At 44.2% G+C, this 18,094-nt stretch overlaps 1 protein-coding gene across 22 annotated transcripts in view; it reads right to left on the bottom strand.

Moving 5' to 3' along the window:
* The window catches only part of LOC116938997 (far upstream element-binding protein 1-like), a 67,261-nt gene that overhangs the window by 36,123 nt on the left and 13,044 nt on the right, over window positions 1-18,094 (bottom strand). For 11 of the 22 annotated variants that reach the window (XM_032946820.2, XM_032946806.2, XM_032946809.2 and 8 more), the window contains exons 2-4: window positions 17,194-17,296; window positions 8,511-8,573; window positions 3,001-3,039 (exon numbers count right to left, since the gene is read on the bottom strand). In XM_032946820.2, coding sequence (XP_032802711.1) covers window positions 3,001-3,039; window positions 8,511-8,573; window positions 17,194-17,245 — 154 coding nt within the window. In that variant the 5' untranslated portion in view covers window positions 17,246-17,296. The remainder of the gene's footprint in view (window positions 1-3,000; window positions 3,040-8,510; window positions 8,574-17,193; window positions 17,297-18,094) is intronic. The other 11 variants (XM_032946826.2, XM_032946816.2, XM_032946815.2 and 8 more) reach the window with 2 other exon arrangements.

An 18,094-nucleotide genomic window follows, 5' to 3' on the forward strand; every position in this document is an offset into this window, starting at 1 on the left:
TCAGCCCAGAACTACACGGGAGGATCTTGTCAATGATCTGAAGGCAGCTGGGACCATAGTCACCAAGAAAACAATTGGTAACACACTACGCCGTGAAGGACTGAAATCCTGCAGCGCCCGCAAGGTCCCCCTGCTCAAGAAAGCACATATACATGCCCGTCTGAAGTTTGCCAATGAACATCTGAATGATTCAGAGGACAACTGGGTGAAAATGTTGTGGTCAGATGAGACCAAAATGGAGCTCTTTGGCATCAACTCAACTCGCCGTGTTTGGAGGAGGAATGCTGCCTATGACCAAGAACACCATCCCCACCGTCAAACATGGAGGTGGAAACATTATGCTTTGGGGGTGTTTTTCTGCTAAGGGGACAGGACAACTTCACCGCATCAAAGGGATGATGGACGGGGCCATGTACCGTCAAATCTTGGGTGAGAACCTCCTTCCCTCAGCCAGGGCATTGAAAATGGGTCGTGGATGGGTATTCCAGCATGACAATGACCCAAAACACACGGCCAAGAAGAAGCACATTAAGGTCCTGGAGTGGCCTAGCCAGTCTCCAGACCTTAATCCCATAGAAAATCTGTGGGAGCTGAAGGTTCGAGTTGCCAAACGTCAGCCTCGAAACCATAATGACTTGGAGAAGATCTGCAAATAGGAGTGGGACAAAATCCCTCCTGAGATGTGTGCAAACCTGGTGGCCAACTACAAGAAAAGTCTGACCTCTGTGATTGCCAACAAGGGTTTTGCTACCAAGTACTGTCATGTTTTGCAGAGGGGTCAAATACTTATTTCCCTCATTAAAATGCAAATCAATTTATAACATTTTTGACATGCTTTTTTCTGAATTTTGTTGTTGTTATTCTGTCTCTCACTGTTCAAATAAACCTACCATTAAAATTATAGACTGATCATTTGTCAGTGGGCAAACGTACTAAATCAGCAGGGGATCAATTACTTTTTTCCCTCACTGTATTAGAGTATGTTTTTTGTTTGCATTCTGACCACAAGTATTGTGGTTAATGCAGACATGATTTCCTTGTAAAAGGTTTCAGTTTGGTGTTTTATTATCTTAACACCTGTTTGTTGCCAGAAAAAAGGGGAAAACCGATTCTCATATTTTGGTACTAGCAAAGGAGGTCCCATGATGATGAAACCCTTAGCTTCTTCAAATTCCTGAAATAGTAAAAATATTGAGCTTTTTTAAGCTATGGACCCACTGCGGCAATGCTATTCTCGAGATCTCGCATTATTAGCAGATAACTATAATTTACAAATGGATAAAGAGTACCACTGGTTTATCAAGCCTCATGTTGCTCATGAGGCTCAGTATCTCTGGAAGCGGCGTACCGGCAAACGCTCCTGCAATGGGTTAGTCTGGAAGGAGGGCTGCAGCACACAATAGACTGAATGTTCCTTTCAGAGAATTTATAAACAATCCTACATACCCATCTTGTCTGCCTAAGGGGCAGGTCTTTCGTTTAAAGCTTCCTTCCTTGAATTCAAACGAACACTTCCTTCGTCACATCGTCAGGTGGACGCCTTCTCACATCAAAGTTGTGAGCAGTGGCTTCCGTTTTCTACTGCATGTCCTTTTCCCATACGTTCCAACATCCTTCCTTCTTGAACTTCAGAATGATATTTACATAAAATGGAGAAATCCGGTGGGCTAAAAAGCACTTTTTACATGATTAAGCGCTTCAACTCTGACAATTCGCCAAACATAACTTTTGCCTTCTATGAATGACACAAAAGACGTTATTTACACTCAAGATTTTCCTGAAACGTTTGTGTCGACAACCTGCGTTTCACCTTTAGCTCCTAGATTCTCCATGTAACGCATTTAAATATCCACTCCCTACCTGCCTGTCTTCAGCGTACGCCAATTACGTGCGATACATGCCCACACCACATGTGCCTTGAACTCACAACCCTAGCAAACCATGCACCACTTTACAATATAACTATCAAGACAAAAATGGAATCCCACTCGCCCAAATGTGAAAAGTAAAAAAAATAATTCGCTTTTTCCCCTCTTCACATTACTACAAATGAGGCGTATGGATAATTACGCCACTAAATATTTCATTACCACTCAAACCCGTGTGCTTTCCAGCGAGACGCGCGCACCTCACACCTCCGTGACTATTGACGATTAAGAGAAGAGCACAATTGAAATTTGTATGGCCGCATAAAACCACCGCTCCCAAGATGGGCTAAATTGGCGCACGATTTCACCGTTAATCCCAACAGCTGCCCGTAATTTTTATGAGGCTTCCTGTACACGTCAACAGTGGCCTCAAAAGACCCCGTGACATCCTTCGCAAGAGTTGGGGGACACACCGCGAGTCACTCTTTGCATCTCCCATATGCAGAGGCAAATTATTGGTTAAACCATACAATATATTCCATGCCCTGCGGTGAAGAGTGTTCGACGAGCAATAATAAGATCACAAGTGCAAATCCTGGTTGAGGACAGACTATACCCGACCACCCCTTCGAGGTCCATTAAACTTTGTATGAAGTCCACCAGTCGCTATCTTACGAAGAGACAGGCCTCCTCCACCATAGAAATAGGGAAGTTCCACCACTAGCTCGGGGCAGCCAATTTAGGCAAGATCTACCCTATGACTCCATGGGGAAGACCCTTTAAGACGATTAAAACCAATCATTTATATAAAAAAAAACGATCAGACATCTCCGTTCGTTCCCACATCAGATTTCAAAGAAGATATATATTTTTGGACACCAACCTTAAGCAAAATTTTTTCTGTTTTCCCACCCAATGGTTTTGAATAATTAGGCAACAATTTCGCAACCCCCATCACGTGAAAGCTTCGTAAAGGAATATCCGGAAATGCAAGAGCCGCATAAATGATTACGATTCACGAGCACCAACGACTCAACGGTGACAACGATGCCCAACAGAGAGGCGAGGGTGCTGAGGAACCCAGTAAATCCGCTGGGTGACATGCCAATGGACAGGGGGGGGTACTACTTACGGTCACTTTGTGGCGCCATTTTCTTGCTGTCAGGATTGTCTGCAAGAGAAAGAGACACACGCTGACCAAATATAAATATATGTATAGTAAAGTTTGCTCGTTTGTTTGCGGTGGCGGGTCGTTTGGACGGAGGGAAAGAAAGTCCGCAAACAAACTGCACATCCGAGTGCCTGAATTTGCAAACTCGACCAAACTTCACAAGGGACCCCCCCCCCCCACCCCTTGGGAGATTCTGCGAGCGCGCAAGCGCTGCTGTACCCCCCCCCCCCCCCCATTGGGGTTACAGTGAAGGGAAGTGGGCAGTGAACAGAGGAGAGGGTCGGGGACGCCAAAGTACAACGCAGACACAAGAGGAAGCGAAATGTGCACACGCAGACGCCACACAAGTGTCACGGCACACAGACAGTCACGGGGGGACAGGTACACAGACAACAAGGCGCACAGGCACACACGTGTAGAGTGACGCACCAGGAGATTTTACGGTTTACGCGGAAGCAAATCGCTCACAACACAGGATGACGCACGCGCGCGTGTGCGCAAATCCGCACACAGGTACAGCGACATACGCAGAGCAAACGACTCGCTGCTAACTACTCCGTGAAATGCAAATACTTCTAAAAAATAACCAGATTGGCACTCGCACCCGAAATTGCCATGGCAGCTATTCTGAATAAATTTAAGCAACTGCATTTTAGTTGGTGTAATAAAGTAAAAGCCAAAATAACTCACCACCTGCGTCGCCAACACTGGCTTATGATGGGAGGACAGCAGGCTATCGTTTTGGAAAACAGTCCTTTTAGAGCACAAGTTGGTGGCAATCACTTGGAAATATTAGCCGACTAAATATTTTTCCTCTCATAACATAACGTTAAGATCGAAGATGGAGAGATTATTTTACACGTAGGATTTCGCGACCAATATTGTTCATAAATGTTTTTAAAAGGGTTGAACGCATAAATATAAATGTGCCGTTAACCCACAACCACCCGACAGCCAATAAATAAGATTTGTCATGTAAATTAAACATGACAATTCGTTACTACTTCAGCACAACGCAGTTGGAGAGGAAACCCAAATTTACAATTTGTAAACGTTTTGTTTACATGACAGACATTTCTAATTGGGTGTGTCGGGTGATGGGCAAACGACACATTTATATTTACACGATATAACCCAAAAACAAAACCTTTATCATGGAGAGATTGTTTTTGGTGCGTGCCTTCACCACAGTCTTTGATTTAACACGAAGGCTTTCGTGACCAATATCATCCTTAAGAGGTTTTTGGGTTGGATCGCGGGGTTGGATCGCGTAAATATTTACGCGATTTAACCTCTATTATGGACAGTCTTTGATGATGGAGATTCACTGCCTGTGCTAAGTTTACAATTCAGAGACACAGCAGGGCTCGGTGTATCGTACCTAATCAAAATAATTAAAGCGTACCATTTAAATTATTTGGTCGATGTTAATGGGTCCTATTTAGGAGCGGTCACATGCACAACCCACAGGTACGTGCGCACGCATGTCAGGCAGCCATCCGTCTTTCCAAACAAACGGCTTGAAACTGACAAAACAATTCCGATTTAAACCATTTTGCTTTACATGTAGATTTGCTGTTATCAAGTAACATTATCGCCATAATATACAGTGAAATGGATGTGTAAAAATAAATATATTTTTGGTTGTTATAGATGCCATGTGACGGGTTGACGTTACCATGCAGCCACCAGGGGCTGCCACTTTCACCAACGACTGCAATGTTAATAATAATTGATACGTAACAATTAATCCAATTTCCAAAGACAGGTGGTGGTGTGGGGAATCGCTACCCCCGTTAGACACACCAAAACAGAAAGGCAAAAAATTAAAGATATATTTCTACCTTAACAGCTATTCGAGCTAATTATAATCTTACAGCAATATTCCAGATGGATGAGCGGTCATTATTGAAAGTGAATCATCTAAACTAAGATTCTCTACTTTTTTTATTCAAAAAGCTTCTGAGCGAACATGTGTGGTCACTTAAAATCTGGCTTAACATTCACAGAGCTGCACGACACACAAACCACACGCGTGCCCACACACACCACTCTGCTCTTAAGAACAAAGTAAAACACACACATGCAGGCAGACCAGTCAGGTGTCCATGGGACAATGTCGCTGTCTTTCTGGCTTCACAGAAATTTCTTTTTTACATTTATACACACACTGGGGGGCCCGCCGACCAGCAATAATCAAACCAGTGGATTCACTTTAATGCACACAGCTTCTTCGGCCACAAAAAGCAAAATGAAGAGCAACAATGTGCACACGGTTGTTTGAGAGAAAAAAGCCTCTCGAGTTTTAATGAATTAGACTACCTTGATCTCGAATCCCAGATGTCTAAACGCTGCGCGAGAAACGTGCCGGCAGCACGTGGCGGGGGTTATCGCTCACGCGGCACGGGGCTTGATAAATCATCCCATGGAAACGGGAGACATTCACAAGTGACACGCGCACACGCACACGCAGGGAAGCGGCCAAGCATCCGCGGGCACTGGAGAAACACAGCAGGGGTGGGGGATTGGGTAGGGGGAGGCAGGAAGTCGTTTGAGATCCACACTCACGGTGCCAAGAACAAGACCCGCAAGGCTCGGTTAGGGAAAAGAATAGAGATTCAAGTGGATTGTGCCAGCAGAGTTTGCTAAAAAAAAATATACATCGATTAGAGATTATTTTAAGCACAGCTGTACGTGAAGTGTCAGGCACCGCAAAATCATATCTATGCGTCAATTTTCAAAAACCGGTAAGAATTTTTCTTTTAACATTACTTTATTCAGCCCAAAATCCTTCACCTTTAAAAAATGAAAGGACCCCACCAAAAAAAAAAGAAAACAGGATAAGTAAAAACAGCAGAAATGACAACAAAGCGGATGTGAGAGAAAAATAAAGCAAAATCACAAGACGACACCACCGTCACCACAAACATTTCCAAACAGGCAAACACACAAGCAAAGTAAAAGGAAGGCAAGTTAGTTATGAGAGAGATGAAGGAGTCACTTGGTGTGACGGAGGTGTTTGCCCTCAGCTGGACGAAGGTTGCATTTAACTTAAGGCCGTGTTGTTTCCAGGCAAATCTGGTACCTTTTTAAACGTGTACGCATTGCGTCAACTTCATTGTTTTAACAATTATGCAATTTCATCAGCAATGGCACCCCAATACTTTTGGCTCCTCGATGCAGAACAAGTGGGCCCCATCTTTTTGCTTTTCCTCAATTCCTTTTCATAATGCCACAATTGTCTATAATTGCGACGTACCCTAATCAACTACTCCGACATCACAAAAGTGTGGCATTGCATTACAAGACACCTCGAAGATACGCTTGGCTCCAGAGGTGGAACGCAACGCTGCGTGTGTCACTAACAATGGTATGTAGGTCATTGTATGAATGTCAATAAAAAACCAAGCTAGTTTCTGGCAGCCCTATTAAGCCACCTCACAACAACAACAACAAAATCCATAACTCACGAGGTGACCATCTATTACGTCAGCAAGCAATTCCCCACTTCGTAGCCAGAATTTACACCAGACTCCGTAGGATTCGACGAATTATTACTAAAAAAAACCAGGCCAAATCTCGTATCATGGCGGGGGGGGGTGCAACTGAGACTTAAAAACACTGCCAGAATTTTTATCTACATCGGCTAATGGGTTTCCAAACTAGCAAACCTTTCGCAATGAACGCATTTAGTTTAGAAGTGAAGTAAAGCTGAAAATGAAAGTGACAAAAACGGCATACAAGATTTGATATCACGTCCTAAATTAACCTGATCTGTAGGAAGGGTGGGTGGGGGGGTAGTGCGTTTGGAAGATATAAGACAGGAAAATATCACGTGGCCATCGGGGCCTAATGAATTATCGGCAAAACTAACGAACATTCCTGTAAAATCCATGGGCTGAGGAGCTCCACTTGGGCCCGCAGCTTCCATCAACGGATGCACCATTTACAGCCACCAAACTGGTGTGTTCAGAACCACCAGGTACCGAGTTACGCAGCCTAAATTTGACAAGTTTAAATACACCACAACATCTGCATACATGTAACTACATCTATGTCTTATAGAACAAATCCATCAGGTCTGATGTACTTATGAGCGACCTCTCAAGTCACAATATTGTTTTAATATAATCGCCACCAAAATATGCCAGCGTAAAGCTGTAAATGGCTTTAAGTAGCCCCAAACGCAACCAAAACTTATCATAAATCAATAGCTATAGGTAACAGTCACCCCCGTTAAGCATTCATGTCCAATACCAATTTAGATCAAGTTTCCTGTGTTGTGCATTTATGTCTCCATTTTTCACATTTAACCTAGACCGCCAGTGCAACGTGATAAACACTCGCTGCGCTCCTACTGTGGACTCTTACATGGCCAGATCATGAGATATCGTGACAAACTGCGGAAGACTTCAACCTACAGGACTGTTGATGGCTAACTGAGATAACGACGGAGTGGTCGAGTAAAAGTACAATAAAGCCTTGCTGGAGGAGCCTCTGTTACAGATGGCGACACCAATGTATAACGGATTAGCCCCCGATCCTCTTCTCAAAGCAAAGTGAAAAATATTTTGCTTGAGCAGGCAGCGACAATCTTTCTGCTGCCTTAACGTAAAGGATCACTTCACACCGGTCTAGGAAGTTCGTGAACGAAGCAAAGGGACAATGCTCAAGAGAAACATCTAATGAGGAACACATCCTTCAAGGTGGTACAAAGCTAATCGAACCAAGGGGTTTGAAGGTTTAGCTCGTGCTGAAAGCGAGGTGGTGGCTGCTTTGGGTAATATATTGAAAACAATCCACTATTGTTAGAGGGCTGCCAACAATGATATATAATCAGCATCCACAGGCCTCTCGGAAGCAGGGAAAAATTCGCTTGATAGTTTTACCCATTTGGATCAAGATTAAATAAGGATGTTTTGACCAACTCATGAAAGCATCCTCAGAATGTGTACAGCTACTACCTCAATACCACTAACCTTGAAGCAGAAATTGGTTACATTTGTCAGTAAAGGGTAAACAATCAGGCAGGGAAAATGCCAATTTCACAGCCTCTTCTGAAAAAAGATGCCAATGACAGTTAGGTTGGAGGTGTGGCCTGACGTGCTATTTGTTGCTGGTCGCTGGACATTTTGGGCCTATGCTCGCTAACTGTGGTAAAAACAAAGCTTCCTGTTCTACGTCTATCAAGGGTACTGGATCGCATTACAGAGGTAGATATGGCGGCTGTTGAATCGTGGCAAAGACCCGAGAGCCAAAAGTGCTGTGCTAAATATACGGTTATTTAACCACCCTGTCAAGAAACACGAGATTCAATTTTAACTCCTTCAAGCTCGCTGAGGGCAACCACGTGCACAAAGAAAAAGACAAGCAGAAGGAAGATGGCAGAGGATTTTTTTGTTTCGGTTAAAAACAAAAAGTCCAAAATCAAAAACTCAAAAGCGGAAACGAAATGGAACATGACTCCCTGCCTGGAGGAGACAGCGCGAGCTCCAAGCCTGCTCTAGTGGGCGGGGGGCCCGTCCAAGGGACATCTACGCATGGACACAGAGAGAGGGGGGAACACGGTTAGGAGACAACCACACACAACGGACGGCAGGGTCCGGCAAAGCCTTGAGCTCCGCCGCTCGCTCGTTCCACCTACCCACAACACGAAACCCGAGAGGGCTCTCGTCAATCGGTCCCTTCGCCTCAACTGTGGAGAAACTAAACCATTAAATTATTAAAATTTTAACAGATTAAGCCCCACCAAGCTATAGAGCTGGTCACAAACAATAGCTTAACAAAAAGTGGCTTACCACGGTGAAAATTTATGACGGCCAAATTACTCTAAACGCATGTTGATTCCAAATGCGGAGGGAAAAACCGGAGGAAACTCAGAAAAAAATCCATGCGACCACGGGGAAGGGGACAGCAGGCGTCAGGGTTGGGATCGAACCCACGCACTATTGCATACCAGGCAAGAGAAGTTAACATCTCGCGAGTCACCGCGGCACCCCGGTGACAAGTGAATGCTGCGCACATCTGTTGGTGACCCCTTGGCTAACGGTACAAGTTCCACACTTCTGTTGCAGGGGGCAAAGGGGGACTGACTTTCAAAGGATTACTTCTGTTGATTTATGACAAAGTGGTTCGCATTTTAATGACCCCTCCATGAGGACAGCGGGGTGTGTTGCCAAAGGGCATCGGAGTTTGATACCAATAGCGGATAAAGCATTCTAACCCCAGCAACTCCACGGGCACCCAAAATAATTAATCTATTCTTAGTTCTTTTATTTTTTTAAGTAATGCTTTTGGTCAGGTGTAGTCTACTACCAGATAACACATACATTTAATATATTAATATAATTTAGGGTCACGACTTTTTTAAAAAAAACTTCGTTTTAACAATTGCATTTGTACTTCCTATTTTTTTCCGTCTCAATTGTACAATTTTGCCGATATGTGGAATTCACACCTTTGGATCTGGGGATGTCATCAAAAGGTTGCCACCTAATATTAGGACTAATAACGTTTGCATGTAAAGTTTTCAAGGGGGGGGGTTAACGATTTGTTGAAATGTAAAAACAAGTGCCAAATATCGCTATCTCTGCAAAATCATAATTAAAAAACACTGGGTGCCAAGATATTGGGTCAAGTGCTCAGGAGCAGCTGTGGAATTTTATAGCTACAAAACCCACACTTATTTAGGGGAATTCAATCAGCAAAAAAGGTAACGCCCCCCAGCTCACAATACGATCCAAATTAGATTTTTTACAGAAACGTTTTTATTTTTTTACAGAAGGTATGCAATACGTAGGCAGGTATCATCTCCGCAGACTACGACGTGACATTTTACTTTCTGCAGACACCGCTCTGTTCACCAATTGCACTGATATATCATAATTGATGAATCAATAAAGATGACATTAACATTGGCCACAGCAAATAATATATTAATAACTGGTTAATTAAACAGCAGTGCCTATCTCGCTTTTCATTTGCCATGACAAATCAACCATGGTGTACACCACTGAGTAATTATTCATTGATATCGTACAAACGTTTGGGGAAAGGGTCCAAATGTAACTGAAACCCAATATATAAACGTGCTGTGCCAGCACAGGAAATTCCAATGCCCGATGCTCAGGGGGATGCACCTCTCAAGCAGCCAATGATGTTTTATTTCATCCTTGGCATAATAGGGGCCTACTCCATTCACAGCTATTAAGTATGTCTCGCTGCGACCTCCAGCGTCAGCAATTCCACCCCGCAGCACCACCACAGCGTCACTACTCGGCTCGCATTGACGCAAAATATCTTTACGGCTGTAGCGACGAACATTCTGGCACGGGCAGGGACTTTTATCTGCTATGCATTTAAGTGGAGTTGGCAGGCTAAGAAGATTTGAGACACGTTCACAACCGCAGTAAAAATTTTGAGATCCAGCGGCTTGTCGCCCGGCACCTTTCAAGATTAACGCGGCAACAGATTCATCTAACGGGCATTTGCTATTCGACAATAATGTGACGCGTGCACATGCAAGTATTTGCAAGTGTTTAGTTACTACCCATCGGTTACAGTTAGTTTTTACAGCATTTAAATGCAAATCAAAACATTCATTAGTCCAAAGCTATTTCTTTCTCTAACTCTCCACTCGGTAGATAAAAAGAACAATCCTTGGAGCAGCTGTTCGGCTGGATTCAATTCTACGCAGATGCCTAAACAAATCACTTGAAACCTTGCAGAGATCACACCCAGAGTAACTCCGGCACCCAACACATTTAGAATCGCAAGCGGTGCAGCCACAGGCTGTAATGGGGTTTGTGTGGTGGCAATTCAGCAACTTGGAAGTCTACTTGTGGGATCGTATTACATGGTGGTGCTTCTAGAAGGTAGTGTACAGCAGCAGGCGGATTCCAGATCGATGTCCTTTCACACAAGGGTTGGATTTCTTTGTGCACTCTCGTTAACTCAACACGCAGAAATGCTCAAATTGTTTACTTATTCCAAGCAACGCTGCGGGAAACATTTGAGACTCGGTAAACCTTTAATGATTGAAGCCTTCAATTATTATTGTTTATTACACTTGCTTAAATAAATACATTTTAATCAACTGCACAAACCTTGCACTTTCGCAGTGCAAATAAATGCTCTTAATTGAAAGGAAAAAGTACAATAATTTATGCAAAGTGCTGGCAAAAATTTCAACCGGCATTGTATATATGTTTGTAGTTGTTTTTTACTCCTTTCCTGCTCTAATATTAACGAGCAGTTTGTTTGCATAGCTTGCAGTCATTCATTACAAAATCAATTTCAATCCAGTTTGCCCATCCTTAAAAGCAGTGCCTGTAAGTAAAATTGGCCAAGAAATTTACGTGCAACGTACACGCATCTTATCTAGCAACACTGCACGAGTAGCTAATACCCTAGGTAGTCACCAAGACAACTCGAAAACAACTTAAGGAACTTAAAAAAAATGTACCCACACACACAGACGGAAAAGTACACAACACAAACAAAAACACGTTTTAGAAAACAAAAACAAACTTAAAACGAAGAGACACGACACGAAAGCAGAAAAGGGAAATGAACACGAAAATGAAAACAGAGGTGGGGGGGGGGGTTTGTGAAGTTTGGGCGAGAGCATTGAGGGCCCCAGTGGCCACTGGTTCACCGCTATTACCATTACCTTTACCCTTGTCCATTACTTTGATGTTAATATTATTGTTATTCTTTGGTTCAGCGAGTGCGTCTTTACACTTGCAGGACAAAGCCACTCACACACAACAGCAGAAAATGCACGACACCGACTTCATGGCTTCGGTCACACAGTCCCTCAATTCGGTGCCGAATTCACATTACCAGAGATGGGCACATTTGCGTTTCAGCGGTGCGGCCTTGGGGAGGAGAGTTGTGTGATAGCGACAGCCGACCAATGCAGATCTTTTTAAAATGGCACGTTTGAAAATAAATGAGCGCGGATGAATGGCAAGTATGTATGTCATAAATATGAAAATCTTTCCCCAATTTCAAAAATGTGCACGAAGCATTGCGGTAACAAGTTTCAAGACGCGTGGATTCGCCCACATTTCAAAAGCATTTTAGAACTTTACGCAATACCTTTATCTGCCAATTCACATTGGTGAAAATTAAAATGAGCATTACAAAAATAACGCTCAATGAAAAATGTAGAGTCGTGAAAACATTAACGAGCGCAAAAAGAACTGAATCCGGTTTAAAAAAATAAAGGCAAAGAAAACGGCTACTATACGGCTTCTACTGTCGCCGAATATGTCCCAAGCTGTAATTTGGATACAATGTAGCAATTCGTTTCAGTTCTGCATCAATGGTCACGCGGCCTAATTCCATCGGATTGGACAAACAAGCGGTTAGCCGTCGCTATGTAACCGGCGCTTTAAAAAAAAACAAATCAACACGAGCCCAGTGCGGTCATTTCAATTTGCAAATCGGCAGCCAATTGGCATCGTACAATCAGAAGCCATGAACACTCTGCCGTAGTAACAGTGCACTTGTTGCGTCGTCGAGGGGGATGGGGGGGGGACAAGAGCTTTCTTGGTGGAGTCCGCGCCTTGGATCGATGTGCACATGCGTTGGAGCGCATGCACGAAGTTGTTGTGTAGCGGTGCTTGGGTAAAGGGGGGGGGGGAAGCGGAGAGGGTGGGTTCCGCGCGGCGAGCGGGCTTCCCACAACAGACCATGTAAACACGGGGGGCGGGAGGGTCGAGGTGACGTTTTGGCTCGGTGAGGCGACGGTATGGGACAGGCGCGCTGGCAAGCAGCACCCCGTGGAATAGGTAAATTGATTCTGCAGCTGCCGTTTTCAATTCAAGCAGGAAATCGACCAAAATCTTTTTACAAACTAAAGGACATTGTGTTTCCAGCGGGATTCACAACAACAAAAAACCCAATTAATTTGTTTCACTTGTTTATGCTATGCAAAACGCAGCTTGTAATTATTCGGTCAAGTGGCACTATAACGGGGGGGGGGGGGGGGAGACAATCGACATTGTCAGGGATCGGCCGAGACCATTAACCCTCGAGGGTAAATTAGAGGCAATTAGTGATAGTCAACTGTGGTTGTTTTTACGGAGAGACTGGGCATTGCCTTGCGAATGCAATTTCCAATACTGGCTCTACGATACCAATGGCGGTGAGTGCTGCAAAAATGTTTGATTGATCAGGGAGACGGTATATATTTTAAAAAAATTTTATGAACAATTCCCCCGAAAAGCAATGCTAATCCATTATTAGTTGAAGTGATGATGCATCTCGACAAAAGGTGAAACTTCATTTAATCGTGCCAACAATTTGTCTCGCACGTAACGCCAGAGGTAATCGACACGAAGGCGATGCCTAGCCAGCCTGCACCTTTTCAACCCCTTTTCTTGCTATTATAACTTTGATACCATACACAGCCTCACCTGTGAAATGCATAACTAGAAAACTTTACAAAAGCACAATTTTCCCAGTGACCTTTCCACTTAACCAGCATCAGTAGGGCCCTGCAAAAGTACAGGCGTGCACCTGCGCGGCAACACAAACGCATTCTGACGCAGGGCACATCCCTGCGCCTTGGGGATCGTACATGCGGGGGGGGGGGGCAATGGGTACAGCAGCATTTGTATCGCCTTGGAAAGCGTGCGGATGAGTGGCAGCCAGGTATGGTCAGGGTGGGAGATCTCATTCAGAGAGCTTCATTTTAACACGTTGCCACGTGACGACCCGAACCCGAGAGCCTGGAGGTTAGCGTTGCACGCCGCAAAGTCGGTTAACGCGGCCAACGGCTCAACTCCTGCAATCGCCCGGTGACCTTTGTGATGCAATTACACGAGCGTGCACTCTCTCCGGTGAAACGAGGCATTCAAAGACCCTATGACGTCATTTGTGCGAGCAGGCGGCTCAGTGGCGGTTTAACAAGCTAAACCCTCGCTATCAAACGCACCATTCTAAACCATAAATGTAGTTACGAATAAGTCCCCAAAGCAACAATGAGGATACTAGTGTCCCAGCAAAACAGGCGAATACATCTCTACAAGGGCTACTATCGAGTTAAATATTTAAACGAACGGTTTATCTTTTGGGAGGCGTTGTCCAGAAAACGCATTACTTTCCAAACTAATTATATTGATGTATAATTTAACAAAATAATTATAATCGAGGTCTTTCAGCAGGCAGATGAGCACCGTGCCACTGCCCATATAACCAAAGAAAACAATATGATATATACATACATGTACGTTGAACTTTTTCGCACCGTACATAGCCAACCGCGCTAAACGGAGGTGCGATTAGCAACAATACTCGCACGGTTCAATTTATAAATTGACATGTTCCTTTCTGCCCGATTTTCTTTTGACAAACAAGTATAAATTTCACCCATCAAGCGCATGGCAATAAATACACGTTCACCACAAAGGCCCTAGAATCTTACGAGCTCTATTAGGAAATGAAGCTCAGGAATGAGATGCCTAAGAGCGATTTTGTTGATGTGCATGCAAGGCCATGCAAAGTCCGTCCGTTTTTCTCCAGGCTCCCCCGCTCGCACGTCCCAGGCGAGGAGGAGGAGGGGGGGGGCTACGTTGGTCGGTGCTGGATGCTCGTGCGCGCGTTTGTTGTGTGCGCTGTACGGGTTTGTTGCGTGCGTGCGCGCGTGCTATGCGAGTTGGGTGCATGCGGTGTCGGGCGCTACTCAGCCACGCAGAGCGCAGCTGAGCCGTGCCTCTACCCATGCAACTAGCAAGGAGACGGCGTCTCGGCGACAACGCTTGCCAGCAAAGAAGCACACGCTTGTGGAATGTTCTACAGATGCGAGTGCACCGACCTGTTGCCGTTCTTTACATTTGGTTTGTACCTTCGGTAAAAACGTGCTTAAGATGGTTGGTGTCGCCACCCACTGGACTAACGTTGTACTCTACTATCGTCATGCAATGGGCAGTGATACGAGCACACAACGCCATGTAAAGAAAATTGGTAGCTTAGGGGACAGAGAACCTGGGAAAGCGCAGATGTTTTACATCAAAATGTGTACCAGTTAAAATCCTGCTCGGAATTTACTCAGCCAATCATGAAACCATGGTTGATTAAATGATTACTTAAGTGTGAAGTCAACAGCGGTCCTCGTGTTAATTGATACTGGCCATGTTTTTCACCACTAGCTCGTGGCAACCATATTAAATGAACAGTCTCATTGCTTCTTTGAATAATAGGCAAACATTCAGATTTTGGCAAATCCATATTGTTCGGTGCTCTATTGAACCTGAGGGTGCATACAGAGGTTTCACATGTTCCATGAAAATTATCCTATTCCTTCCCATCTGATACATCTGCATTGGTGCTTGGAATGTATTTACTGTGGCAATGACCCAAAAAAAATTCAATGATGGTGAAATATTAGCAAAATGGGGCCTGTGAATAAGAGTAATTTCACACTTCAATCACTCGCCAAGGATCGCCGCGGCGATTTACTGCGTGCAGAGCGGCTGCGCTTTTTAAATCTAGTGGTTGTTGGTCAACAACACTCCCAAGCATCCGGGTTTTCTATTTTTAAAAGTAGTTCAAAAGGTTGTTAGAGCGTGATGACAGCGAGTAGCGTATACACGTGGGACTTTTGGGAAGACTTGGGAGCCGTTGCCTAGTGTCGAAAAACGAGCGTGCACGCCGGTGACTACACGAGTGCATGCGCACTCGTGTTTTGGGCTGCCGACACCCCATACACGCATCAGTACTACCGCTGTATAACATAAAAAGGAAGTTATGGCACATGTAACCTACAATACAATATATATTTGAATTGCTTCCTAACATATTACAATTATATATTTTATGGAGATTACATTTTCCTATCAATCCAAATTGAGGATATTATGGAATATTTATTACAAAGTGTTCTCCTAGTTTAATGGGGTTTTTTCTCCCATTTTTTAAAGATGAAATAATCAAATTGAAATACAATTCCTATTCAAAATGCAACAGCCTCATCCCATTTCTGGATCTTGCATAATCTATCATTGAAAATTCAAGTAATTTGTAATCGCTTGAAATAAAAATTGATTTCGACAGTGTAGGTTTTTTTTAACACGTCAAAACTGTCTCCCTGCTCAAACTTATCGTGTTGCTGCTCCCACTATCGGCCCGCAGCCAACGATGTAAATTCCACATTGCCATGGAAGCCAAAAGTAGTAGTTCAAAAGGTTGTTAGAGCGTGATGACAGCGAGTAGCGTATACACGTGGGACTTTTGGGAAGACTTGGGAGCCGTTGCCTAGTGTCGAAAAACGAGCGTGCACGCCGGTGACTACACGAGTGCATGCGCACTCGTGTTTTGGGCTGCCGACACCCCATACACGCATCAGTACTACCGCTGTATAACATAAAAAGGAAGTTATGGCACATGTAACCTACAATACAATATATATTTGAATTGCTTCCTAACATATTACAATTATATATTTTATGGAGATTACATTTTCCTATCAATCCAAATTGAGGATATTATGGAATATTTATTACAAAGTGTTCTCCTAGTTTAATGGGGTTTTTTCTCCCATTTTTTAAAGATGAAATAATCAAATTGAAATACAATTCCTATTCAAAATGCAACAGCCTCATCCCATTTCTGGATCTTGCATAATCTATCATTGAAAATTCAAGTAATTTGTAATCGCTTGAAATAAAAATTGATTTCGACAGTGTAGGTTTTTTTTAACACGTCAAAACTGTCTCCCTGCTCAAACTTATCGTGTTGCTGCTCCCACTATCGGCCCGCAGCCAACGATGTAAATTCCACATTGCCATGGAAGCCAGTATGTCCATACGACATTCACTGTTGACTGAGTTGACCACAACGGAGCTTTGAACACACAGCAGCCGCCTTTCAGATAGCAGGACTAACAACAGCCCGATCGCTGTGCATGATGGACGCAGGTGAAATGACGATGCCTCGTTCAACCGAATGAGCCGTGCGTGCGCAAGTCCACGCATCACCCCATTCCTATGCGCAATGGGACCCCATGCAAACATATATGTACGCACTGTCAACGAGCGGGCTGGGCTGTGCCTGTGTGTTTGCGCTGCCTCTGTGTGTGTGTGTGCAGTTGGAGGGGGTGGGGGGGGCCGGCAGGCAGCGCCCGTGTGTGCTCCGAGTCCCACTAACCGGCATCCTCCAGTGGACGTTTCTGCCCCGGGAAGCCGTACGCCGATGCCATGTCTATTGCAGCACCACCCGGAACTGGGTCCGAGCCTATCTTCGCTGCTATCTGTACACGCAGGGATACACACAAGAGGGACCCACACAAAGAGCGACACACACAGAGGGACCCACAACACGTACACACACACAGTGACACACGTGGCACACAAGAGGGAACGCAAACAACATAAATGCATACAGATACGCAAAGATACAAAGAGATAAAGCACACGAGCACATGACAGAAACACGTGCGGAGAGATACGCACAGATAGTTACACACAAACGCCGATGTTACACAGATGGGTATAAATTGAAAACAGAGATGCACACACAGAAATGGGCACATACAAAGAACGGTAGAGAAAGAAAAATCCACGCACAGATAAAGCAGAACGCAAGTGGATAAACACGGACAGACACGCACAGCAATGCATGCACAGACATACACGTTGAAAGACACGCGCACACAGGCAGACAACCACATACGGACAGAAAATGAGGCATAACACAGACACGCCACAAAAACAAAATGAAGATGTGCATGCACAGAAGACACGGAGAAAATAGCCATTAACAGCAGGACATTGCACAAAAAACAAACACGAACATCAGGAGGCAGAGAAGCACATGCAGGAAAGCAGGCAAACACACACAAAACACAATTAGTTTGAGTTAAGAGACTCCTTTTAATTTGTACCAAAAATATCGTTCAAAGCATCACACACCTTTTTTTTATTATTGAAATACTTCAAGCCTACGTTAAAGACAGCAGGCAGAATGCAACAACCAAAACAATAAACCAATAAATTAAACAGGCAAGTCCAACGCGACCGGCCAATTCTGCAAATCATCCTGTCAGTGG

This window comes from Petromyzon marinus, chromosome 5 (assembly GCF_048934315.1).
Source record: "Petromyzon marinus isolate PM22_M1 ecotype Great Lakes invasive population chromosome 5, UKy_Petmar_22M1.pri1.0, whole genome shotgun sequence".
Taxonomy (NCBI): domain Eukaryota; kingdom Metazoa; phylum Chordata; class Hyperoartia; order Petromyzontiformes; family Petromyzontidae; genus Petromyzon; species Petromyzon marinus.